This window comes from Pongo abelii, chromosome 3 (genome assembly GCF_028885655.2).
Source record: "Pongo abelii isolate AG06213 chromosome 3, NHGRI_mPonAbe1-v2.0_pri, whole genome shotgun sequence".
Taxonomy (NCBI): domain Eukaryota; kingdom Metazoa; phylum Chordata; class Mammalia; order Primates; family Hominidae; genus Pongo; species Pongo abelii.
This window is the reverse complement of record NC_071988.2, coordinates 150619773-150647087: the sequence shown is the minus strand read 5'-3', so window position 1 is coordinate 150647087 and position 27315 is coordinate 150619773. Positions and strand designations below refer to the sequence as shown.

The 27315-nt window shown below is 37.7% G+C and overlaps 1 protein-coding gene across 4 annotated transcripts in view; it reads left to right on the top strand.

Moving 5' to 3' along the window:
• Positions 1-27315, top strand: part of SCLT1 (sodium channel and clathrin linker 1) — a 216804-nt gene that overhangs the window by 15236 nt on the left and 174253 nt on the right. For 3 of the 4 annotated variants that reach the window (XM_063723660.1, XM_002815139.6, XM_054554497.1), the window contains exon 2: positions 1956-2023. In XM_063723660.1, the coding sequence (XP_063579730.1) occupies positions 1956-2023 (68 nt within the window). Of the gene's footprint in view, positions 1-1955; positions 2024-11065; positions 11161-27315 lie in introns of those variants that run through there. The other variant, XM_054554496.2, reaches the window with a different exon arrangement.

The window sequence follows — 27315 nt, the reverse complement described above, 5'->3', positions numbered from 1 at the left end:
TCGGAGTAATTTGATCGTCTGAAGCCTTCTTCTCTCAGCTCGTCAAAGTCATTCTCCGTCCAGCTTTGATCCGTTGCTGGTGAGGAACTGCGTTCCTTTGGAGGAGGAAAGGCGCTCTGCTTTTTAGAGTTTCCAGTTTTTCTGCTGTGTTTTTTCCCCATCTTTGTGGTTTTATCTACTTTTGGTCTTTGATGATGGTGATGTACAGATGGGTTTTTGATGTGGATGTCCTTTCTGTTTGTTAGTTTTCCTTCTAACAGACAGGACCCTCAGCTGCAGGTCTGTTGGAGTACCCGGCTGGCCGTGTGAGGTGTCAGTCTGCCCATGCTGGGGGGTGCCTCCCAGTTAGGCTGCTCGGGGGTCAGGGGTCAGGGACCCACTTGAGGAGGCAGTCAGCCCGTTCTCAGATCTCCAGCTGCGTGCTGGGAGAACCACTGCTCTCTTCAAAGCTGTCAGACAGGGACATTTAAGTCTGCAGAGGTTACTGCTGTCTTTTTGTTTGTCTGTGCCCTGCCCCCAGAGGTGGAGCCTACAGAGGCAGGCAGGTCTCCTTGAGCTGTGGTGGGCTTCACCCAGTTCGAGCTTCCCAGCTGCTTTGTTTACCTAAGCAAGCCTGGGCAATGGCGGGCGCCCCTCCCCAAGCCTCGCTGCCGCTTTGCAGTTTGATCTCAGACTGCTGTGCTAGCAATCAGCGAGACTCCGTGGGTGTAGGACCCTCTGAGCCAGGTGCGGGATACAATCTCCTGGTGCGCCGTTTTTTAAGCCCCTCGGAAAAGCGCAGTATTCGGGTGGGAGTGACCCAATTTTCCAGGTGTCGTCTGTCACCCCTTTGTTTGATTAGGAAAGGGAACTCCCTGACCCCTTGCGCTTCCGGAGTGAGGCAATGCCTCTCCCTTCTTTGGCTCATGCACGGTGCGCGCACCCACTGACCTGCGCCCACTGTCTGGCACTCCCTAGTGAGATGAACCCGGTACCTCAGATGGAAATGCAGAAATCACCGTCTTCTGCGTCACTCACGCTGGGAGCTTTAGACCGGAGCTGTTCCTATTCGGCCATCTTGGCTCCTCCCACTTTTCTTGATGTAAATAAAAATATGGTCTTGTTATTTCTTTTTTTTCTTTTTCTTTTCTTCTTTTTTTTTCCAGAGACTCACTCTGTCACCGAGGCTGGGGTGCAGTGGTGAGATCTTGGCTCACTGCAGCTTCTGCCTCCTGGGTACAAGTGATTCTCCTGCCTCAGCCTCTCAAGTAACTGGGATTACAGGCGCATGCCATTACTCTTGGCTAATTTTGTAGTTTCAGTAGAGATGGGGTTTCGCCATGTTGGCCAGGGTGGTCTCGAACTCCCGACCTCAAATGATCCACCCGCCTCGGCCTCCCAAAGTGCTAGGATTACAGGCATGAGCCACCAGGCCTGGGCTGGCCTTGTTATTACCAAGACCTCTCACCTTTATTCTGGGTCTTCTTCCCCCATTGTCTCTTACCCACTCCTGTTTAATTTGGATTCTTCATCCTGCAATTTCTCCTTAAGGTGGAGGTTTGTCCTGGAAGAGTTTCAGTTGGTTTTAAGAATTCTAAAAAATATGACTATAGCTTATCTTCCCAATGCTTCTCAATTTTAGTAGCAGTAATAAGATGTGGAGAATATATTTTACTTTCATTAACCCAAAGAGCAAGCCAGCAGAGACTGAGATTTCATATTTATGAAATCAGAAATGGTAGTTCTTTGCAGATGTTATTTTTTTCACTTTGGCAGTAATTAGTTGGCTTAGATATATAAAAGGGCCTATTTTCAAGTTTTAAAATGGTGTATTGAAATTGATGATTCATCTTATCTTGAGAAGCAGTGAAGACTAGCCGTTTTGCATTGGATACATCAAATAATTACTGTATTTCTAGTTTTAAAGAATTGACCATTACTCAATGAACTGAAATCTGTGTTCCCCCTTGTTTCAGATCGAAGACTAAATGAAGATTTTAGGCGGTATCAAATGGAAAATTTTTCCAAATATTCATCTGTACAGGTAAGTAAATTATAAATTCTACTTGGGAATATTCTCATGTGAAGTTGCCTACAGCACTTTGAAACTTGTCTTACAACTTTGATTCCTGTAATGGGAAAGCTTGTTTTTGCTTAATGAAAGTAAATCTTTCGACAATAGAAATTGCCTTTTTCCCCCCAACCAGAGTTGGAGCTTATATATTATATATGATATATAAAATGTCTGAGTTCTAAAATGAGAATTCATTCGAGTTTTGAAACATCCTAAAATTGTTTCTCAATACACCTCTAGTTCTGTATTCTAATTCTCTGCATTCTCATAAATTATGACAGAAGCATAAACTAATGCAAATTGTAAATAATATATGGTTTTTTAAAAAATATCTTTTTTCCTTGGTTGTCATATCTTCTTATTTAAATATTGTGTTTTAAAAATTCTTTAGCCAGAAGGGTATAATTATTGGTGGACCTTGCATTACAGAATATTAAAAGGAAGGTAATGGCTCATAGATTAGTGGTGTCTCTCTATAGAAGCAAATAAGAGTGTTTTACTTTTACATAAATGCATTTTATAATTAGAACTTAATCTGGTTTGGATCTGTGTCCCCGCCCAAATCTCATGTGGAATTGTAATCTCCAGTGTTGGAGGAGGGGGCCTGGTTGAAGGTGATTGGATCATGGGTGCAAATTTCCCCCTTGCCCTTCTCGTGATAGTGAGTGAGTTCTCATGAGATCTGGTGGTTTAAAGTGTGTAGCACCTCCCCATTCTCTCTCTTCCTCCTGCTCTGGCCATGTAAGACATTCCTGCTTCCCCTTCATCTTCCACCATGATTGAACATTTCCTGAGGCTTCCCCAGCCATGCTTCCTGTGTACAGCCATGCTTCCTGTGTACAGCCTGTGTTGGGGAAACCAGCCCCACACCACCTGGCAGGTACTCCGAGTCCAGCGGAGACAAAGGAGTTAGAAAGAGACAGAATAAGCATTTAAAAGGTGGGTCCAGGGGACCACAGCGTTAGAGGCTTTCTCATGCCCCAGAGCTCTTCAGCTCCACCTAATTTATTGGTTTACAAGCTCTTTGTTCTTAGGGCAGATGGGAGGGGTAGGAAGGGATGAGGAAAAGGCTCATGAGGGAGAACTTGTGAGTCATTCAATAGAAGTATAGCAGTGGCGGTTTCTGTGAATTTCCTTGAGCAAAGGCGTGTGTCTAAACTACTTAAGATCTTTAACTTATTGGGACTGAAATGGGTAGGAGTGGGTTTCAGGAGGAGCCAAGATGTTTGATTATATTCCACTGCTTCAAGGGAGTGTTACCTCCCTGGGCAACCTGTGGAATGCCACTTATGCTCTCAGGGCATAAACATATAAAGGCAATAAGGAGACTTTTCTCCTCAGAGGCCGCCCATGGCTCCCCATGGGTGTCTCACACAGGGGAGACCAACTCATCTGGCACCCCAGAAATGCTCTCTCCCACAGCCTGCAGAACCATGAGCCAACTAAACCTTTTTTCTTTATAAATTACCCAGTCTCAGATGTTTCTTTATAGGAGTGTGAGAATGGACTGATATAGAAAATTTGTACCAGTGAATGGGCATTGGTATAAAGACACCTGAAAATGTGGAAGCGACTTTGGAACTGCATAATGGGCAGAGGTTGGAACAGTTTGGAGAACCCAGAAGAAGACAGGAAGATGAAGGAAAGTTTGGAACTTCCAAGAGACTCGTTGAATGGTTGTGACCAAAATGCTCATAGTGATACGGATAGTGAAGTCTAGGCTGAGGAGGTCTCAGATGGAGAAGAGGAACTTCCTGGGAACTAGGGTAAAGGTCACTCTTGCCATGTTGTAGAAAGAGACTGGCAGCTTTGTGCCCCTGCTCTAGGGATCTGTGGAACTTTGAACTTGAGAGAGATGATTTAGGGTATTTGGCAGGAAACTTTCCAAGCAACAAAGCACTCAAGATGTAGCCTGGCTGCTTCTAACAGTGTAAGTTCATATGTGTTTGCAAAGAGATGGTCTGAAACTGGAACTTACATTTAGAAGGGAAGTAGAGCATAATAGTTTGGAAAGTTTACAGCCTGACCATGTGATAGAAAAGAAAAACCCATTTTCTAGGGAGAAATTGAAGCTGGCTGCAGAAATTTGCATAAGTAAAGAGGAGCTGAATGCCAAAGACAATAAAGAAGATGCCTCAAAGGCATTTTGGGGATGTTCACCACAGCCCCTACCATCACAGGCCTGGAGACATAGGAGGGAAGAATGGTTTTGTGGGGGCAGGCCCAGGGCCCTACTGCCCTGTACAACCTCAGGACATTGCTACCTGGTCCCAGCTGCTTCAGCTCCAGCTGTGGCTAAAAGGGCCCCAGATAACATCTCAGTCAACTGCTCCAGAGGGTGGAACCCATAAATCTTGGCAGCTTCCACATGGTATTAAGCCTGCGGGTGCGCAGAGGGCAAGAGTTGAGGCCTGGGAGCTTCTGCCTGGATTTCAGAGGATATATGGAAATGCCTGCATGTCCACACAGAAGCCTGCTGCAGGGGTGCAGCCCTCATGGAGAACCTCTGCTAGGGCAGTGCAGAGAGGAAATGTAGGGTTGGAGCCCCTACACAGAATCCACACTGGACACTGCCTAGTGGGGCTGTGAGAAGGGAGCTACCATCCTCCAGACCAAAGAATGGTAGGTCCACCAACAGCTTGCACTATGTGCCTGGAAAAGCCTCAGGCACTCAATGCCAGACTGTGAAAGCAGCTGCAGGGAATGTACCCTGCAGAGCAGCAGGGGCAGAGCTCCCCAAGGCTGTGGGAGCCCACTCCTTGCATCAGTGTTGCCTAGATGTGAGACATGGAGTCAAAGGAGATTATTTTGGGCCCCTAAGGTTTAATGACTGCCCTTCTGGGTTTTGGACATGCCCTGCGGCCTGTAGACCCTGTCTTTTGATCAATGTCTCCCTTTTGGAAAGGGAGTATTTACTCAATTCTATACCTTCATTGTATCTGGGAAGTAACTAACTTGTTTTTTATTTCACAGGGTCATAGGCAGAAGGGTCTTGTCTCAGATGAGACTTTGGACTGTGGACTTTTGAGTTAATGCTGAAATGAGTTAAGACTTGGGGGACTGTTGAGGAGGGATGATTGTATTTTCCATTGTGAGGATATGAGATTTGGGAAGGGCTGAGGGTGGAGTGATGCACTTTGGATTTGTGTCCCTGCCCAAATCTCATGTCGAATGGTAATCACCGGTGTTGGAGGAGAGCCCTGGTGGGAGGTGACTGTATCATGGGGGTGAATTTTCTCCTTGCTGTTCTCCTGATAGTGAGTGAGTTCTCATGAAATCTGCTTGTTTATAAATGGGTAGTACCTCCCCATTTTCTCTCTTCCTCCTGCTCCAGTCATGTAAGATGTGCCTGCTTTCCCTTCACCTTCTGAGTTCTGAAAGTTTCCTGAGGCCTCCCCAGCCAGGCTTCCTGTACAGGCTGTGGAACAATTAGCCAATTAAACCTCTTTTCTTTATAAATCATCCAGTCTTATGTATTTCCTTATAGCAGTGCAAGAATGGACTAATGCAGAACTAAAATTATTTTCAAGGTATTAAAAGTGAAGAGCTTGCTTTTAGTATTAAAAAGGAATAGTTTATTTGCTTGGCTTGAGTACTTATTCTTATAGATATTTTTTAATGTATATTCAATATTTAGCTGACTGCTCTATGCTTTTATTTCCAAAGACCAAATTCAGAGTCCACAGAGTCTTGAAGCTATCCATTCACTATTTGCTGTTATAACCATGATATTATTTTTATTATAATATATAATTTTTATGCATACTGAATAACTGTAATAATTTAAGTAATAGAAAATCTTTCATATTCCAACAGCTTTTAAGTTTTGCTCAGAATCTTAAGATTTTTGCTTCTGTTTAGTGTCTTGTGGAATAGGCCTGAACAAAAGAGTAAAAAAAAAATTTTAAAGCCCCAGATGACTCTGGGCATGGTAATGCATCATATCTGTGGAAAGCTATGGTTGACTTGATTATGAAAGATGTTTTTAACAGATAGCATAATGGTGACTCTAGCCTTTCAGATGCACCTGCATTATGCATTGTGATTATACTAATTAAAGCTCAAGAGTAACAGACCTAGTAGGGACAAATCTTCCTTTACAAGAGTGTCCTCTTTGAAAGAATTATAACTGCTTTACTTTTCTGAAGCTAACCATTCTTCTCTTATGTGTATTATTCTTGTTGTCTTGCAACCAAATCTTGATTCCTGTCTCTTTAGTGGTAACATACTGTTACTGCCTAAGAGTCCTCTGCCATCCTCCATATCTTCAGAACATGTTGCTGTTGCCAGACTCCCATCCCCATGGACCTTGCTTTTCACTGCATGTTTTGCAGTAGTAAGAGAGGAGGTGATATGACAGCATGAGAAGGAGATTAATCTGCTTTCTAGCAATAATGCCCATATCCTTGGCCATATGTAGTGCATCCCTAGAGGGTTCTTTACCTCATATATTACTTCGATTTCTGAAAAAATGTCCAAGAGAATTTTTTCTTTTTTTAGTTTGTTTTCGTGTGTTTTGCAGTAAAGGAAGAAGTAGAAGGAAACCATTATCAATGGGTATGTGAGATCCAGGAGTGCTAGCTCATATATCTTATGACTGTAACTTAGTTGTTGCTACTAGCAACAGAAATCCTTTATAAATTTGTGTTTCCCTTTTTTGTTTAGCCATGTTTCCCAAATGCCTAGAACAGTTCTGGTCAGTAGGCATTTGATAAATATTTGCTGAGTGAATGAAACAACTATGTTCTTCCTGTTTTTCCTTCCCTCCTACCCACTTATCTTCCAACATGATTTCAACTCTATGTGTCAAATATAGTGAAAGTCATGGAGATGTGAAAAGTCATGGTCAGCTTGGGAAATACAAGTAGTTCTTACTTTTTAGTTTTATTTTTCAAGATGAAGTCCTAAAGTCCTTACATTGGGTGCCATAAAATTGCCAGGAGTTGTGTTAAATGAACATACTTTATTAAGTCTTTTTATGATATTGGAAAAACAAAGCAACAGGAGTTTGATATTTATTTCTTGTATTTTAAGCTGGAACTTCAAACTTGATTTTCTTTATAAACTTTGTTAGGTGTAATGGTGAAAATTCTTTAGTGCAGTTATTACATAATGATCATTTAGGCTTGCTTTGGATCAAAGTAAGTTTTCTGAATTGCCTTAAGATAACCATTTTGAAGCTTATTGTTCTTAGGGGACTATGTTACCTTTATGGTAGCTAACTATACTTTACATAAATTTTGTGGACATAGGCTGAAATTTGAAGTCTTCCAATGTGTTGAATAGCTTATATATTTAATATATTAAATATTTGGCTCATTATACTTTCATAATTCAATCATCTGTTCTCTTCATTACATTTGTATGTAACTTTTAAAAGATATTTTAAATAGCTGGTTTCTTGATTTTTTTCAGAGTTGTGAAATTCAGTTGTCTTTGATTATTTTGTGTTTTCTGTATAAGTAAAAAGTATTTCAAGTGGCATTGCTCTCTGAAGTACAGTAGTTGGCACTAGGTGACAAATATTCAAGATTAGAAAAAGATTTTGCTTAAGAAGCTTAGTGGGAAATTTCCCTTTTTTCCCAGTCCTTCATTCCATTTTCTTTTCTTGAATACTTGCTTTTTTTTTCATACCCAGGCTAATTGAATCCTCTTTGTTATCTATGCCACACTGGTATGTGTGTCTACGGAGGGGGCTAAGGTTAGTGCTTTGGTCTCTTGGTACTTGCTGAGGGGATGGAATGGAATACTAAAAATAAGTTTATTTTCTCTGAAAGCTCGCCTAAAAATATTTTCTTCTTCTAGCTTGGGAATTCTTTTTCTACTCATTACCCTTTGTACCCAAAATTAAAACAAATAAATATTGAGATAGTCTGCTGGGGGAAAAAAGGAGATATATAAGCTAGAATAAAAAGAAAGGGAGGAATACATATAAAAGCATAGTGCCAAAGAAGTTTGAGTGGCTATGGAGGGGAAAGACATCATAGTCTAAATATATTCACTTATTCAATAAACATTAATATACTCATTCAATGAATTTTGAGTTCATGCCTATGGTAGGTAAGCTCTGGGGACAGGACTATGAATAACATAGACAAAGGATTCTCCTTCTTTAGAAGATGTATGAATGAATGAAAGAGATGTGAAGGAATGAATGAAATAATTAAAATTACAGTATCCTATGAAAGAAGCAGGGTGCTGAGATAGAGATTAATATGTATGTTGTTGTGGAGGTGGTGGTGGTAGAGATCTATTTTTGATAGAAAGGTCATAGAAGACCTTTCTAAGGTAGTAACATTCCAGCTGGGACAGAAAATGAAGAATGAGCCAAAGAATGGACCAAGAAGGGGCCTTGAGGCAGGGAAGAATTTGACATGTCTTGTACAATGTATAGGAGTTTGTGCCAACTGTCATCAAAAAATAGTTATTTGAAAATTATATTAAAGAAATGGCAAGGCTACTCCTATTGCTCATGAGTTAACAAATACAAGACTCAACAGATAAAATATAACAATTCACCTGTACTGTTCGAGTTGAATCAAATTATTAGCTTTCTAGACCAGCACTGTCCAGTAGATCTTTCTCTGACGATGGAAATGTTATGTAATTCTGCACTGTCCAGTATTGTAGCCACTAGTTACATGGGGCTTTTGACCACTTGAAATTAGGCTAATACAACTGAAGAAATGAATGTTTTATATAATTTTCATATTAGATGAATAAAATTTAGATTTAAATAGTTACATATGCTTGAAGCTTTTGTATTGGCCATTGTAATTCTGGACTCTATTGATGAGTTACCCACATAAAACCTTGAAGGGATGATTTTGCATCATCCCATGATGCTAGGAGATTGATGATTTAACACATTACAGGGAGTTGACTGTAAGTTTATCAGTTACTTATGCTGTTCGTCAACATTTATTGATAAATGATGAAAATTAACCTCCTCATGATATAAAACGAAAGGATTAAGAGATTTCCTGCAGTCCTTTAAAATGTACAGGAACATCTTCCCAAAATGCTAGCCAACCTGTACTTTATTTCCTTCCAAAGGATAGAGGAAAAGATGCAATTTACATATTTGATAGCCAATATTGATTAGAGTGAGAGCCAAAAGTAAACATTCAAAATTGTAATTAGAGTGCTTACAGAGTGTATAATTTTGTTAGAGAAAGAAAAGTATCCAGAGAATTTGCTTACATAACCACAATCCAATATTATTGACATTTTTTTCTGTGATATACCATCAGCATTATTTCAGGGAGTCATCTGGAGAGCAAAGATAATTAGAGACCCAGTGTGGTAGCTGATGCCTGTGAACTCAGCATTTTGGGAGGCTGTGGCAGGAGGATCATTGAGGCCAGGGGTTTGAGACCAGCCTGAGGAACATAGCAAGACCCCATCTCTACAAAAAGTTAAAAAATTAGCGGGGCATGATGGTGTGTGCCTATAGTTCTGGTTACCCAGGAAGCAGAGGTGGAAGGATCTCTTGAGTCCAGAAATTCGAGGCTGCAGTGAGCTATGTTTGCACCATTGCACTCCAGTTTGGGTGATAGAACAAGACCCTGTCTCTAATTTTTAAAAAGATAAATAGAAATTAATTACACAATATCAGTTATTTAAGATTCAAGAAATACACAATTCTTTAAATTATTCCTTTATTTAGTATAGCTTGTTTAAATTTTGTTTTAGAGAAAATGAAAAGAACATTTGTAAATGTTTTTTAGGCAATTTCAGTTTTATTCTCTCAGCATGATTTTTCTATTACTGCTTGAGTTATTAAGTAATGGAGTTTTTTCTTCTAAAAGTTTCACTAGCAAATGGAAGGGGATTGCTAAATCAACATTTTTATTCTTTCAAAGTTTTTTTATCTCTGTTTTGACATATGCTTATTCTCATCTTACAACTTTTATAATTACTTTGGATTATTGGGTCATTTATTCTTAGGTTTGTATTTTCTTAGCAATTGTTATTAGAAAATAGTTTTTGAACAGTGTTTTCACATAATTCAACTTAACTAATATTTTCTATCACTACCTTTATGGAAAGAATTATGCCAAGTGCTTTAGTGATATGAAGTTAAAATAAATTGACCATATTATAGGAACTTAAAGACTAATAAAAATATGGAATGAGACAAATATCAAATAACAAGGTAAACGGCATATTATTTGTATCTTAAGAACGTTAAAAACAAATGTGTGTATTAAGGGTGACAAAAGAAATATAGTTGGAGAGATCAGGAAAAGTTTCTTGAAAGTGTAGCATATCTTATGGACATTGAAGAGTAGGTGAAATTTCAAACTAACTTGATAAAGGCAAAACTAGAGGTGGTTGGGAATGTTTCAGATGGACCCACTGGCATAAGAAGCCAAAGGAGATGAGAAAATGAGAGTTGTATTTAGGGAATAAAATATATTTCAGTTTATATAATGTATTTGGCATATAGGAGAGAATATGAAAAACGTTAGGTTGAGTAAGTTATAGAGAGCTATGAATGATTATGTTGAGGAGTCTGGATTTAATTGAATAAGCATTGGTAGACTGCTAAGTATTTTTAAAAGAATGACTTTCTGAATAATCTGAAAGAAATTCATTTATTCATTGGTCTATAATTTGTTGTGCACCTATAAGTAGTGAGACATTGTGTTAGACTCTGGGAATATGATAGTGAATAAGGCAGGCATTAGTAAATTAAATAAGGTAAATTAAAATGGAGTGAAATGTGATAGGAGTAACAATCAGGAAACCCATATAAATGATGGGTAGATCAATTAGCCCATAAATTACTGTTTTATAAAATGTTATTCATCCCCCACCTTCAGTCATAAGAATTTATAAGATTTTGATTTTATAACAATTCCTAAGAAACTTGAAAAGTAATATTTTAAAAGTTTGTACTGTTTAGTCATCCCAAGTAGCTTTTGTAAGTAACTTTTGAACAATTGAAAGTTAAATACAATGGACAGAGTAGTATGCAGAGGCTCACATTGTGAATTTTTGCTCCAGAACGACTACAGGAATAAGTCAGGAAATCCAAGAGGACCCACAGACCCTCTGAAGGAAGCAGATTGCAGGACCCAGGAGACATCCCAAATACCATGGTATGCATGGCTGAGAGACCCACAGATGGTTCACATCACAGGACTTTGTACAGACAACCCCCAGTACAAGCCTAGAGCCTAGTAGACTTGCTGGGTGGCTAGATCCAGAAGAGAGATAGCAATCACTACAGCTAGACTCTCAGGAAACCACATCCATAGGAAAAGGGGCAGAGTGTTACATCAAGGGAACACCCCAAGGGACAAAAGAATCTGAACAACAGTTTTCAGCCCTAGATCTTTCCTCTGATAGAGCCTACCTAAATGAGAAGGAACCAGAACACCAACCCTGATAATATGACAAAACAAGGCTCTTCAGCCCCCCTCCCGAGAATCACACTAGTTCACCAGCAATGGCTCCAAACTAAGAATAAATCCCTGATTTACCTGAGTAAGAATTCAGGAGGTTAGTTATAAAGCTAATCAGGGAGGGACAAGAAAAGGTGAAGCCCCATGCAAGGAAATCCAAAAAATGAGACAAGAAGTGAAGGGAGAAATATTCAAGGAAATAGATAGCTCGAAGAAAAAAACAATAAAAAATTCGGGAGACTTTAGACACACTTTTAGAAATGCAAAATGCTCTGGAAAACCTCAGCAATAGAATTGAACAAGTAGAAGAAAGAAATTCAGAGCTCAAAGACAAGGTCTTCGAATTAACCCAATCCAATAAAGACAAAAAAGAATAAGAAAATATGAACAAAGCCTCCAAGAAGTCTGGAATTATGTTAAACAACTAAAGAATAATTGGTGTTTCTGAGGAAGAAGAGAATTCTAAAAGCTTGGAAATATTTGGGGGAATAATTGAGGAAAACTTCCTTGGCCTTGCTAGAGTCCTAGACATCCAAATACAAGAAGCACAAAGAACATCTGGGAAATTCATTGCAAAAAGATCTTTGCCTAGGTACATTGTCATCAGGTTATCCAAAGTTAAGATGAAGCAAAAAATCTTAAGACATGTGAGACAAAATCACCAGGTAACCTATAAAGGAAAACCTATTATATTAACAACAGATTTCTCAGTAGACAAGCTGGAAGGCATTGGGGCACTATCTTCAGCCTCTTCAGACGAAAGAATTATCAGCCAAGATTTTATATCTAGCTAAACTAAGCATCATATCAAGGAAAGATAGCAGTCATTTTCAGGCAAACAAATAATGAGCAAATTCACCATTACCAAGCCACCACTACAAGAACTGCTAAAAAGAGCTCCAAATCTTAGAACCAAAACTTGGAAACACATCAAAACAGAACCTCTTTAAAGCATAAATCACATAGGACCTATAAAACAAAAATATAAGCTAAAAAAGCAAAAACAAAAAAATCAAAGTACGCTGGCAACAGAGAGCATGGTGAATGCAACAATACCTCACATTTCAATACTAACATTGAATGTAAATGGCCTAAATGCTCCACTTAAAAGATACAAAACTGCAGAATGGATAACAACTCACCAACCATCTGCTGCCTTCGGGAGAATCACCTAAAACATAAGGACTCACATAAAGTGAAGGGGTGGAATAATAATTTCATGCAAATGGACACCAAAAGCAAGCAGGAGTAGTCATTCTTATATCAGACAAAAAAAAAAAAAAAACTTTAAAGCATCAGCAGTTAAAAGAGACAAAGGGGGACATTATATGATGGGTAAAAGGCCTTATCCAACAGGAAGATATCACAATCCTAAACATAAATGCACCTAACACTGGAACTTCCGAATTTATATAACAATTACCAATAGACCTAAGAAGTGAGATAGACAGCAACACATTAATAGTTGGGGACTTCAATACTCCACTGACAGCCCTAGGCAGGTCATCAAGACTGAAAGTCAACAAAGAAACAAGGGATTTAAACTATACCTTGGAACAAATGGACTTAACAGATGTATACAGAACATTCCATCCAACAACCACAGAATACACATTCTGTTCAACAGTGCATAGAACTTTCTCCAAGATGGACCATACGATAGACCATAAAACGGGCCTTAATAAATTGAAGAAAATTGAAATGATGTCAAGCACTCTCAGACCACAGTGGCATAAAACTGGAAATCGACTCCAAAAAGAACCTTCAAAACCATGCAAATACATGGAAATTAAGTAAGCCTGCTCTTGACTGAGCATTGGGTCAAAAACAAAATCAAGGTAGAAATTTAAAAATTCTTCTAACTGAATGACAATAATGACACAACCTACCAAATCTCTGGGATACAGCAAAGGCAGTGCTAAGAAGGGAAAGTTCATAGCTCTAAACACCTACATCAAAAAGACTGAAAGAGCACAAACTGACATTCCAAGGTCACACCTCAAGGGACTAGAGAAACAAGAACAAACTAAACCCAAACCCAGCAGAACAAAGGAAATAACCAAGATTAGAGCAGAATTAAGTGAAATTGAAACAAACAAGCAAGCAAACAAAAAAACCCAAAAGATAAATAAAACAAAAAGCTGGTTCTTTGAAGGGATAAATAAAATTGATAAACCATTAACAAGATTAACCAAGAAAAGAAGGGAGAAAATCCAATAACCTCACTAAGAAATGAAACACGAGATATTACAACTGTCACCACTGAAATACAAAAGATCATTTAAGTCTACTATGAACACTTTATGCACATAAACTAGAAAACCTAGAAGAGATGGATAAATTCCTGCAAAAATACAACCCTCCTAGCTTAAATCAGGAAGAATTAGATTACCTGAACAGATTGATAACAAGCAACAAGATTGAAGTGGTAATTAGAAAATTACCAACAACAAAAAAAGTCCAGGACCAGATGGATTCACAGCAGAATTCTACCACACATTCAAAGAAGAATTGGTGCCAATACTTTTGATACTATTCCACAAGATAGAGAAAGAACGAACCCTCCCTAATTAATTCTATGAAGCTAGTATCACCCTATTATCAAAACCAAGAAAGGACATATCCAAAAAAGAAAACTACAGACCAATGTCCTTGATAAACATAGATACTAAAATCGTTAACAAAATACTAGCTAACTGTATCCAACAACGTAGCAAGAAGATAATCCACTATGAGTAAGTGGGTTTTAGAGCAGGGCTGCAGGGATGGTTTAACATATGCAAGTCAATACATGTGATACTCCACATAAACAGAATTAAAAACAAGAATCACATGATCATCTCAATGGATACAGAAAAAGCATTCAACAAAGTCTGGCACCCCTTTAGGATTAAAACTCTCAACAAAATTGGCATACAAGGGACATACCTCAACATAATAAAAGCCATCTATGACAAACCCACAGCCAACTAATACTGAATGGGGAAAAGTGGAAAGCATTCTCTCTCACAACTGGAACAAGAAGAGGATGCCCACTCTTACCACTCCTCTTCAACATCATACTGGAAGTCCTAGCCAGAGCAATCAGACAAGAGAAAGAAATAAAGGGCATCCAAATTGGTAAAGAGGAAGTCAAACTGTCACTGTTTGCTGATGATATGATCGTTTACCTTGAAAACCCTAAGGACTCCTCCAGAAAGCTTCTAGAACTGATAAAAGAATTCAGCAAAGTTTCCAGATACAAGATTAATGTGCACAAATCAGTAGCCCTTCTATACAGCAACCAAGCAGAGAATCAAATCAAGAACTTGACCCCTTTTACAATAGCTGCAAAAATAAATAAATAAAATGCTTAGGAATATACCTAACAAAGTAGTCAAAGTACAAGGAAAACTATGAAACACTGCTGAAAGAAATCATAGATGACACAAACAGAAACACATCTCATACTCATGGATGGTAGAATCAACATTGTGAAAATGACCATACTTCCAAAAGCAATCTACAGATTCCATGCAATTCCCATCAAAATACCATTATTCTTCACAGAATTAGAAAAAACAATTCTAAAATTCATATGGAACTAAAAGAGAGCCTGCATAGCCAAAGCAGGACTAAGCAAAAAGAACAAATCTGGAGGCATCACACTACCTGATTTCAAACTATACTATAAGGCCATAGCCACCAAAACAGCATGGTACTGGTATAAAAATAGGCACATAGACCAATGGAACAGAATAGAGAACCCAGAAATAAACCCAAATACTTACAGCCAACTGATCTTTGACAAAGCAAACAAAAACATAAAGTGGGGAAAGGACACACTTTTCAGCAAATGGTGCTGGGATAATTGGCTAGCCACATGTAGGAGAATGAAACTAGATCCTCATCTCTCCCCTTAAACAAAAATCAACTCCAGATGGATTAAGGACTTAAATCTAAGACCTGAAACTGTAAAAATACTAGAAGATAACATTGGAACAACCTTTCTAGACATTGGCTTAGGCAAGAATTTCATGACCAAGAACCCAAAAGCAAATGCAATTAAAAACAAAGATAAATAGCTGGGATCTAATTAAACTAAAGGGCTTTTGTACTGCAAAGGAACAGTCAGGAGAGTAAACAGACAGTCCACAGAGTGGGAGAAAATCTTCACAATCTATGCATCTGACAAAGGACTAATATCCAGAATCTACAACAAACTCAAACAAATCAGCAAGAAAAGAACAAATAATTCCATCAAAAAGTAGGCCAAGGACCTGAATAGACAATTCTCAATAGAAGATATACAAATGGCCAACAAACATATACATATAGACAAGTTCTCAAAAGAAGATATACAGATGGCCAACAAACATATGAAAAAGTACTCAACATTACTAATGATCATGGAAATGCAAAACAAAACCACAACGTGATACCACCTTACTCCTGCAAGAATGGCCATTATCAAAAAATCAAAAAACAGTAGATGTTGGCATGGATGCAGTGAACAGGGAACACTTCTACACTGCTGGTAGGAATATAAACTAGCACAACCACTATGGGAATCAGTGTGGAGATTCCTTAAAGAACTAAAAGTAGGACTACCATTTGATCCAGCAATCCTACTACTGATATATATACACACACACACATACATATATATGTGATGGAATACTACTTATCCTTGAAAAGGAATGAATTAATGGCATTTGCAGCAACCTGGATGAGATTGGAGACTATTATTCTAAGTGAAGTAATTCAGGAATGGGAAACCAAACATTGTATGTTCTGACTCATAATTGGAAGCTAAGCTATGAAGATGTAAAGCATAAGGATGACACAGTGGACTTTGGGGACTCAGGTGGAAAGGGTGGCAAGGAGGTGAGGGATGAAAGACAAATTGGGTGCAGTGTATACTGCTCGGGTGTTGGGTGCACGAAAATGTCACAAATCATCACTAAAGAACTTACCCATGTAACCAAACACCACCTGTTCCCCAGCAACCTGTAGAAATAACATCAAAAAAAAAAAAAAGTTAAAATATTACTTCTTTGCCAGGCATGGTGGCTCACACCTGTAATCTCAGCACTTAGGGAGGCCAAGGCAGGTGGATCGCTTGAGGTCAGGAGTTTAAGGTCAGCCTGGCCAACATGGTGAAACCCCATCTCTACTAAAAATAACAAAAATTAGCCAGGCATGGTGGTATGCACCTGTTATCCCAGCTGCTTGGGAGGCTGAGTCAGCAGAATCACTTGAATCAGAGAGGTGGCTGTTGCAGTAAGCTGAGATCATTCCATGGCACTCCAGCCTGGGTGACAGAGCCAGACTCCATCTCAAAAAACAAACAAACAAAACTTCTTAATCTTTTTAAAGTATAAACTATTTTTAGTAGTCTAGGATAAATCAGTTTCTGAAATTATGTAGGCTACTAGATGCATTTATTATTTTGTTCATCAAGATGTACTATGGAAGATTGCCTTTTCATTTTACCTAATTCATATTGCAGTTCTCCTGGAACCATGTGAACGTATCATTTAAAGTTTCGCATTTCAAGAGTTAATCCTTCCCATGTTGGTTAAATGCTTATAATATATACATTGGGTTAGCTAATGATTTGGGTTTTTTTTTTTCTCATGTTTAGAAAAAAAACAAAAGATAATGAGCCAAGATTTATTAAGAGTTTTCTATGTCAGGAGTTAGGCTAAACACTTTATATATCTTATTCTTTATTTTGAAAAATTTATATACTTCAAGCATACATCAAAATATAGAAGATAAAACTAATACCTGTGTACCTACCACCCAATTGTGTCAGTTCTTAACTTTTTGCCATATTTGTTTCAGGTTTTGTTATGTTTTATGTTTTATTTTTGTTAAGAAATTAAATATCACAGAAATAAATGAATCTCTGTGTGCACTTCTTTCTTCACCTGTTTCCTTCTGTCCCTTCCCAATGGTAATTACTATCCTGAACTTAGTGTTTTTCAATACTATTCATGGTTTAATACTTTATATGATTATACCTGAAATTACTTTATTGTGCCATTTGTCACATTTTTAAACTAATAAGTGATGATATCATGCTGTATGTATCCTGCAAAAGCTATTATGTGCTCAACATTATTTTTAATATTTGAAATATATTTTACCAGTTTATGTACTGTAACTATTGCTACATTCCATTGTATTACTATACCAAAATGTATCCATTCTCTTGACAAAGAAATTTAGATTTTGTCTAATTCTTTAATTTTGCGATAATGTTTCAGTACAGTCTTGAACATGTCTCCATATATACATGTGATTTTTTTTTAGTATGTCTACCTAAAATTGAAGTTATCTTAAGATTTACTAGAATTGCTGGAGGTGGTTGCAATAATTTTCATTCTAATTCATGGTCTATAAGAGTGTTCATTGTGAAACAACCTTTTAACATTTGGTAGTAATGTCAAATATTTTGTTTTATCAGTTTGACTTGTGTGAAATAACATCTCACTTTTGTTTTTATTTGTATTTCTCTAATTATTAGTGAGATTATTCTTGCTTTTATTTGTTATTGATCTCAGATTTCCTCTGTTATATTTTTTCTAGTAATACCCTTTGGTCATTAAAACATAGTAAACTTTAAACTGTGGGCTTTCATTTATCTGGTTTATATGTTTTCTAATAGAAAAATTTTAACTTTTAATACAGTTAAATGTATGTTTTTCTGTTGTGAATTTTATTACTGTGTCTTAAGAAGTTCCTCACTAGCATATATGAGCTTTTCACATTTAAGTCTTTATTCAGTCTGGAATTTATTATTGTGGATTGTTTAGGACAGGGCTATTTTTTTTCTCTGTATAAATAACCATTGCTTCCAGCATTTATTATTTCATGTTTTCCCTACTGACTTATCTATATCAAGTTTGCATATATGCATAGCTTGTTCTGTGTCTGGGTACTCTCATTTTGTCTGTTGCTATTTTGTGTTTCCCTTCCAGAATAATATGGTTTAATCACTACAACTGGAAAGAAAATAAATTGTCGTGAAATTGCTAATTTAGAATTCACACTTGAAATACTTTGATATTCTATGAGTCAAACTTAAGCTCAGTACACTCTTGCAGGATATTGGTGCTTTGAGCCTTTTATTTATTTCCTGATTACGATAAATTACATTATATAAATAAATTACAATACATTTATTTATTGTAATTTAGAGTTTAGCAAACTATAGCCCACTGGCCAAATCCCACACGCTATGTGTTTCATTAGATAGAGATTTATTGGAACACAGCTATAGTCATTTGTTTATCTGTTGTCTATGACTCCATTTGTGCTACAGCAACAGGCTTGAAAATAGTTGGAACAAAAACCATGTTATTTGCAAAGTCAAATATTTATGGTCAGGCCCTTTACAAAAAAGCTTTGCCAACTCTTGTTCTAAGTCTATTTTATTATGAACATTAATTATGTTAAATGTGAATACATTAAACATTCTAAGTACTTAAAGTGCACACACGTGCACACACACACAAAGCCAACTATGTGAACAGCAATACGGTTGAAAATGAAAAGGATAGAAAAAGTTACACCATGAAAATATTAATTAAAAGAAAGCAAACATAGGCCTAGTGATATGAAATGAAATAGATTTAACTAAGAAATATTACTGTAGATAAATAAGTGAAGGAGTTAAATCCGTGGTGAATTTTAATACTTCTATACCCAACTTCAAGCTTCAAAATGTATAAAAGAAAAAAGTGACAAAACTAAAAGTAAAAAAGAAGCAAATATACACTTTTAAGGGAGAATTCTTTCACCATGGAGAATAAGCAAGAATAAGCAAAGAAAAAAATAAAAGGTTCTAAACAGCACAATTGACAAAATTCCCCTAAATGGCTTATGTAGAACACTGAACTCAACAAAAATGGAGTACATGTTCTTTTACAGTGCATATGGAGCAGTTGCCAAAATTGACCATATGCTGAGTCATAAATTTCAACAAATTTCAAGGGTTTCAAATTACTTATAATTTGTTTTCTGACCACAGTGGCATTTAGCTGTAAAGTAACAACAAAAAGTTAACCAGAAAATCCTCTGTTGCTTTGAAATTTAACAGTATGCTTCTAATGGCTTACTAGTCAAAGGAAATTTCTAAATTAAGCTAGAAAATAGTTTGAACTTAGAATACTAAAAATTAGACACATAAAAATTGTAGGATGGACATCTAATTTCAGGAATATGGTGTAAATGTACTTTTCCTTATTCCTCTCACTGTGTACATCTAAAAGCATTGAACATTATATGTGAAACAAAAATACAATGCTGAAAGCTAGAAAAAAGGCAAGCAGACTATAATCTCAATGAAAATCTCAAAACTTATACGAAAATGAACTCAAAATGGCTCATAGAATTAAACTGAAGATGTGAATCTATAAAATTTTTGAGGGTCAGTGGCAGATACTCTTCAGAATCTAGAGCTAGAAAAAGAATTTTGATATCACAAGCATGGTCCATAAAAGGAAAAAGCAAGGTCCATAAATTGAAAGTTTGAACTTTACTAATGTTAAAAACTTTGGCTCTGTTACAGGAGGATGAATAAACATACCACAGACTGACAGAAAAATTTGCAAACCATATATATGACTGGTTATTACTATCTTAAATTTATATAGAACTCTTAAAATTCAACAGTTTAACAAACAAGAAGAAACAAAACCAGCTATTCAATTAGAAAACAGGTGAAAGAGAGCTAGATAAAAGAATAAGTGTTATCTACTGTCATCTCCCCACAGTGCACCAATTTTGACAACCACCCTTTCTAGGAGTTTAAAGGCTAGAGAAGTTCCAGAATACCACTGGAAAATAGACACATTGAAGGATGTAAGAACAATTTCAGTTCACCTGCATCACTCCTGCCCCAAGATGGCACACCTCAGTTCCAAGAGAGATTCCCTCAACCTATGATTCTTCCCACAGAGGGAAGTGACAGCATAGTGAGTAAGCTCCTGGCTTTTCTACCTGTGCAGGACAATTGAAAAGACCCACCTCTTTTTGACTCACCCAGAATAATGGGATCAGCCTGGCTAAGTGTCTAGGAGAGACTAGGAGCAGGGAGAACAGGGAGGGACTCACAGTCAGGGCTTGAAACTCAAGAAAGGGCTGTGTATCCTACTAACCACTTTGCAGACTCTATCAGCAGACCCACTCATAAGCTGCTTGGGACGCCTAACCTGTGGTGTACCACCACACCAGCTGGCCCACAGGTGATTCCAACTCTTCATATGCATTACTGCCCTCCTTCCCCATGGTTGGCTGTCATGTGCACCCCCTAGATGGGGAATGCAAGCACAGTCAGCTGGCACAACTCTTTGGGATTTAGAGAATGCACACAAACTTGAGCATTTCAGGGCACTACCCCCCACAAAAAAAACATGGGATATTCTCAACACCCAGCCTAGTTTAATGGGATCCAAAGAAAGCATACAGTCTTAGGAATTCTCCCTAAAAGGTAATGGCTGAAGGTATGGAGTGGGTACATCTATTGAAAATGTCTGAGAGAAGCTTGATGAAGCTGTTTGTTTCCCAAAGCCAGTCAGTAAAGACTACAGGAGGTGACTGCTTCATATGTTAAGATGGCAACATAAGACTGATTCAGATGTTAAGATAGCAATATAATACAGTTAATGAAATGAAAAGTGCAATAGAGAGCTTTAGCATTATACTTGATCAACTAGAAGAAATAATCTGTGAACTTGAAAGCAGGTCATTTGAAATTACCCAGTCAGACAAGAAAAAAAAGATTGAAAAGTAATTAAGAAAGCTTAAGGTATTTATGAGACATTGTCAAAGAAGTGATACACAGATTGTGAGAGTCTCAGAAGGAGGAGAGAGAAAAAAAGAAGCACAAAGCTAAAGAAATGATGTCTGAAAAATTCCCAAATCTTGGGAGACATCTGGACATCAGACATAAGACCCAAGGGTTCCCAAACAGATTCACCCAAAGATGACTTTGCTCAGGCACATTATAATCAATTTGTCAAAAATCAAAGACAGTTAATTCTAAAAGCAGCAAGAGAAAAGGACTTATAACATACAAAGGAACTTCCATAGGCAATCAATGGATTTCTCAACAGATACCTTACAGATCAGGAGACAGTGAGATGGTATATTGAAAGTACTGAAAGAAAAAATAAGTCAACCAAGAATACTTTACCCAACAAGACTACCCTTCAGAAGTGAAGGGGAGATAAAGCTTTTCCTAGACAAACAAAAGCTGAGGGAGTTCATCACCACTAGCCCCAATTTACAAAAGATGCTAAAGAGTTCTTGAAGCTGAAGCAAAGTGATACTACTTATTAAAATATTGAAACATGAAAGTATCAATTCATGGATAAAAGTAAGTTTATAGTCAAGAATATTCTGACACTGTAATGGTGGTGTATAAATCACTTTTACCTCCTCTACAAAGGTTAAAAGAGAAAAAGTGACATCTGCAAGATAGCGAAGTAGAAGACTCTAGCAATTACTCCTCTCACAAAGATAGCCAGAACAACAAATAACTTCATTTTAACAAAAATAACGGAGAGTGAGTGCCAGAGTGCATCAGAGGAGTAACAGAAACCCAAGTGGGCACAGAAACTCAAAATGGCCATGTAGAAGATGGAAGGAAATGACAGGCTTCCATTACACCAACCCCCAACTGGGACCAGCTAGGAACAAGGAAGAATTTCTCTCTACTTGGGAAAGGTAAGCAAGAGGATTTCAGCAGCCTGCATTAACTCCTTGGACACCTACAGACCTCACCACTGGGGTCCCCTGCAATCCTCAAAGTCACTAAACTTATCTGAGGGAGCTACCTAGAGTCCACATAACCAGGAACCAACACTGTACCCTGAGCCCTGTGGCTTATGCAATTAGTGTGCTATGCACTGTGGAATTGAAACTGCAATTGGAGTGTGCCTTGCTCTGGGGGCAGGTAGCTCCCCTTCATTACTGAGGCTAAGCAGCTTTTCAGCCACCTCATCTCAGTGGTTCAGCATCTCAAGACTGAGCTGTGAGAAACTGTTACACCCTTCCCTGTGGGCCAGGCAGAGGTGGAACTACCCTACCTTCCCCTCACCCCATCCACGCCCCCACCACCAGACTGGACCCAAAGTGGTACCCTGTCTCCTAGGAAAACAGCACCTTAGCCACTCAGAGCAATCACATCTCCTCAATGCCTCAATTTGAAGCAGCATCCCACGTTCTAGCAAAATGGTGTTTAGACCACTCAGAATGCTCATTGTCCCCAGGATTGATCTGAAGTATGCTATCACCTTCTGGGAAATTGCTGCCCTGTCAGAGCTGAGTGCTTATCCCAAGGAAGCATCAGTGACTAAGCTGAAATACCCCACCCTACAGGCCAGACATCTCATACGCTGCTTCCCTGGAGCTGGACTAGCCCCCAGAGTCTGTGCTGCAGAGATACATTTCTTTCTAGGGAGTGGATTCATTGTTGTGCTATTCTCTGATGCCCCCAAAAACTGAAAAGACAACTGTGCTTTGCCATTCTGGGAAACTTGCTGCTGCGCACCTGCCCTCACAGAAAGTAAGATACAGATAAGCCTTACCATCCTAGGGTCTATAGTCACCACTACATGGTGTCTTATCCCCTGGTATCTGAGATGCCACTGAATCTACTGGCTCAAGTTCCTTACTTCTAGGTGTACTCTGCTCCTCAGGCACAAATCTCCAGAGTACCTTTTCTTCTCAGGAGTTGGGCCAGTGCTGTGCCCTGCCCCCACCCAGGCATAGAACCACAAGTACAATGCAGCCCTTTGGCCCCAGTGGATAGGGGTGTCTTAGAGTCCAGATCCTGGCTCTGTGGGCACTCTACGTCCAAACCTGCCACAAAGAGTAAACCTGAACCCCCAAACCCAGGTACCACAAAGGATTGATGAAATGCTAAGCCTAAGATCTCACCCCACAGCCATTCCAAGACCCTGCACCAGGAACCCAGTGCCACTGCAGCTACTTGTAGACCATGTCATACCTGGGAACAACAGGGATCCTCTTGATAAGTCTCCCTATTGTGGTGAAATTAAATATAGGAGGACCCCAAGAATACTTGATATTAAGGAAATTAACAATCCATACCACCACTGCCACAAACTTCTACAGCCTAGGCCACTAAGAAACCCACAGTTACTGCTGACATTAATTACAGCTGAAAAAGCTTCATGGACCCTATTCCATTGCACTTATCTGTAAACAAAATTACCATGCCCTTCCCAACTGGTACACTAAAGCCCAACTGCAGGTGAAAGTATTTCTCTATGAAAACTATTCTACAAGATATGGAAGAGGTGATTGTTCCAACAGGCGTATGAATCAATGCAGGGACACAAGAAACATGAAAAAGGAAGGAAATATGTCACCACCAAAGGAACACAAGTCTTTAGTAAAGAACCCAATGAAAAGGAAATCAATGAATTTCCAGAAGAAGAATTCAATGTAATGATACTAAGGTAACCCAATGAAGTAAAAGATAATACAGTAGATAATTCAGTGAAATCAGACAAAGAATTCACAATATGAATAAGAAATTTAACAAAGAGAAATCACTAAAATGAATCAAACAATTTCTTCAACTGAAGAATTTGATGAATTAAATGAAAAGTACAGTCCAGGCCTTCAAGGAGAGACTTGATCAAGCAGAACAAAGAATCTCAGAACTTGAAGACAGGTTGTTTGAAATATTTTCTGCAGAAAAAAATAAATATAACAAAGCCTACAGTACTTATGGAACACCATTAGGCAAACAAATATTCATATTATGAGCTTTCCAGAAGAAGAGAAGGGAAAAGCATAGAAAACCTATTAATGAAATAATAGCTGAAAACTTCCCAAGGCTGTGGAGAGATATGGACATCTGGATCCAGGAAGTTCAAACATCCCCAAAGAGACTTAACCCAAACAGGTCTTCTCTGAGGTATATTACAGACAAATTTTCAAAAGTCAAAGACAAAGAGAAAATTCTAAAGCTAGCCAGAGGTAAGCAGCAAGTCACATATAAAAGAATCTGTAATTAGACCAGCAGCATTTGTCTGCAGAAACCTTACAGGACAGGAGAGAATGGTCAAAGTGCCAAAAGAAGAAAAACAATATCAGCCAAGAATACTATACCCAGCAACACTCTCCTTCAGAAATGAGGGAGAAAGAGTTTTTCCCAAACAAACGCAAACTGAGAAAATTCATGACCACTCTATCAGACCTACAGAAATGCTCAAGAGAGTCCTATATTTGAAAGCAAAATACAATAATTGCTATCATGAAAGCACATAAAAATACAAAACTCACTGGTGGAGCAGATACACGAAGGAGAAATGGAAAAAGCATCAAACCTTATCACTAGAGAAAACTACCAAACCACAATAATAAGAGAAAAACAGGAACAAAAGGATATACAAAACCACCAGAAAACAAATAACAAAGTGACAAGAGTAAGTCCTTAACTGGCAATAATAACCATGAATCTAAATGGATTCCATTTCCCACTTAAAAGATAAAGACATGCTGAATGGATAAAAAGCTGTCACCCAGTTATATGCTACCTACAACAAACTCACTTCACGTGTAAACATACATATGGATGGAAAGAGAAGGCACGGGAAAAGATACTCTACTCAAAGGAAAACAAAAATCAAACAAAGGTGGCTATTCTTATATGAAACAATACAGACGTTAAATCAAAAACTGGAAACAAACACAAAGTCTTTGTATAATGATGAATTCAATTATATCATGATGAATTCAATTATATCCTCCTTCCTGATCAATTCAGGAAGGAGGATATAATCTTTTTAAATATATATACACCCAACACCAGAGCATACAAATATGTAAAGGAAGATAAAGGGAGTCCTGTGATCAAGAATAAATATAACAATTGTAAATATTTTATCTAAAGTGATAGATAGACTCTAATACAATAATAGGTGGTGGCATTAACACCCCACTCTCAGCATTGGACTGATCATCTAGACAGAAAAACAATAAACATTAGATTTAAACCATAGATCAAATGGATCTCATATGCATTTATATAAATTTTTATTCAACAACTGAAGAATACATGCTATTTTCATCAACACATGGAACATTCTCCAGGATATATTATATTAGGCCACAAAACAAGTCTCAACAAAATTAAAATGATTAAAATATTTCAAATATTGTTTATGACCACAGTGGAATAAAACTATAATTCAGTAACAAGAGGAACATTAGAAACTGTACATATACATGGAAATTAAACAACGTGCTCTTGAATGACCAATAGGTCAATGAAGAAATTAAGAAGGAAATTTGAAAATTTCTTGAAACAAGTGAAAATGGAAACACAGTATACCAAAAACAATGGAATACAGCAAAAGAGGTAAATTTATAGCAGTAAATGCCTACATCAAAAAAAAAATAGAAAGACTTCAATTAACCTAATGAAACATCTGAAGGAACTAGAAAGGCAAGAACAAGTCAAACACAAAATGGGAAAGAAATAATAAATGTCAGAGTAGAAATGGACAAAATTGGTACTAAAAAGCCAATACAAAAGATCAACAAAATGAAAAATTCATTATTTGAAAAGATAAACAACAAACCATGGCAAAATAACCAAGGAAAAAGTGAAAAGATCCAAATAAAGTCAGAAGTGAAAAAACGAGACATTATGATACCACAGAAACACAAGGGATTGGGCTAGGCATGGTGGCTCATGCCTGTAATCCCAGCACTTTGGTAAGCCAAAGTGGGCAGATCACCTGATGCCAGTTCAAGAGCAGCCTGGCCAACATGGTGAAACCCCGTCTTTACTAAAAATACAAAACATAGCCAGGCATGGTGGTAGGTGCCTGTAATTTCAGTTACTTGGATGGCTGAGACACAAGAATCACTTGAACCTGGGAGGTGGAGGTTGCAGTGAGTCGAGATCATGCCACTGCACTCCAGCCTGGGCGACAGAGCAAGACTCCCTCTCAAAAAAAAAAAGAAATACAAATACAAAGGATCAATAGAACTATTGTGAACAATTATATGTCAATAAATTAGAAAACCTAGCAATAATGGATAAATTCCCAGAACCCTCCAAGATTAAATGTAGAAGAAATAGAAAACCTGAACAGACCAATTATGAGGAATGAGAATGAGTCTGTAATAAAAAGTCTAAAAAAAAAAAAAAAAAAAAAACTAACTCCGGACCTGATGGCTTCACTGCTGAATTCTACCAAAACATTTAAAGAATAATATTAATTCTTATTAGCTGGGCATGATGGCATGCGCCTGTTGTCCTAGCTACTTGGGAGGCTGAGGGTCATCAAAAAAAAAAAAAAAAAAAAAGAATAATATTAATTCTTCTAAAATTATTCCAGAAAACCAAAGGTGAGGGAATTCTTCCAAATGCATCCCACAAGGCCAGCATTACCTGATACCAAAACCCAACAAAGGCACAATAAAAGGAAACTGTAGGTTAATATCTCAATGAATATAGATTGAAAATCCTTCAACAAAATAATTGGAAAAAGAATCCAGCAGCCTATTAAAAGGATTATTTACCATTATCAAGTGGGATCAAGAGATGTGCGGATAGTTCAATATACACAAATCGGTAAACTTGATACATCACATCTAAGAATGAAGGACAAAAACCATATGATAATCTCAATAGATCCAAAAAAAGCAAGTGATAGAATTAAACATATCTTCTTGATTTAAAAAAACTTTCAACACGTTAGGTGTAAAAGTAATGTATCTCAGCCCAATTAAGACCATATATGACAGACCCACAGCCAGCATTATTCTGACTGTGTAAAAGTTGAAAGTTTTTTCTTCCTGAGGTTTGGA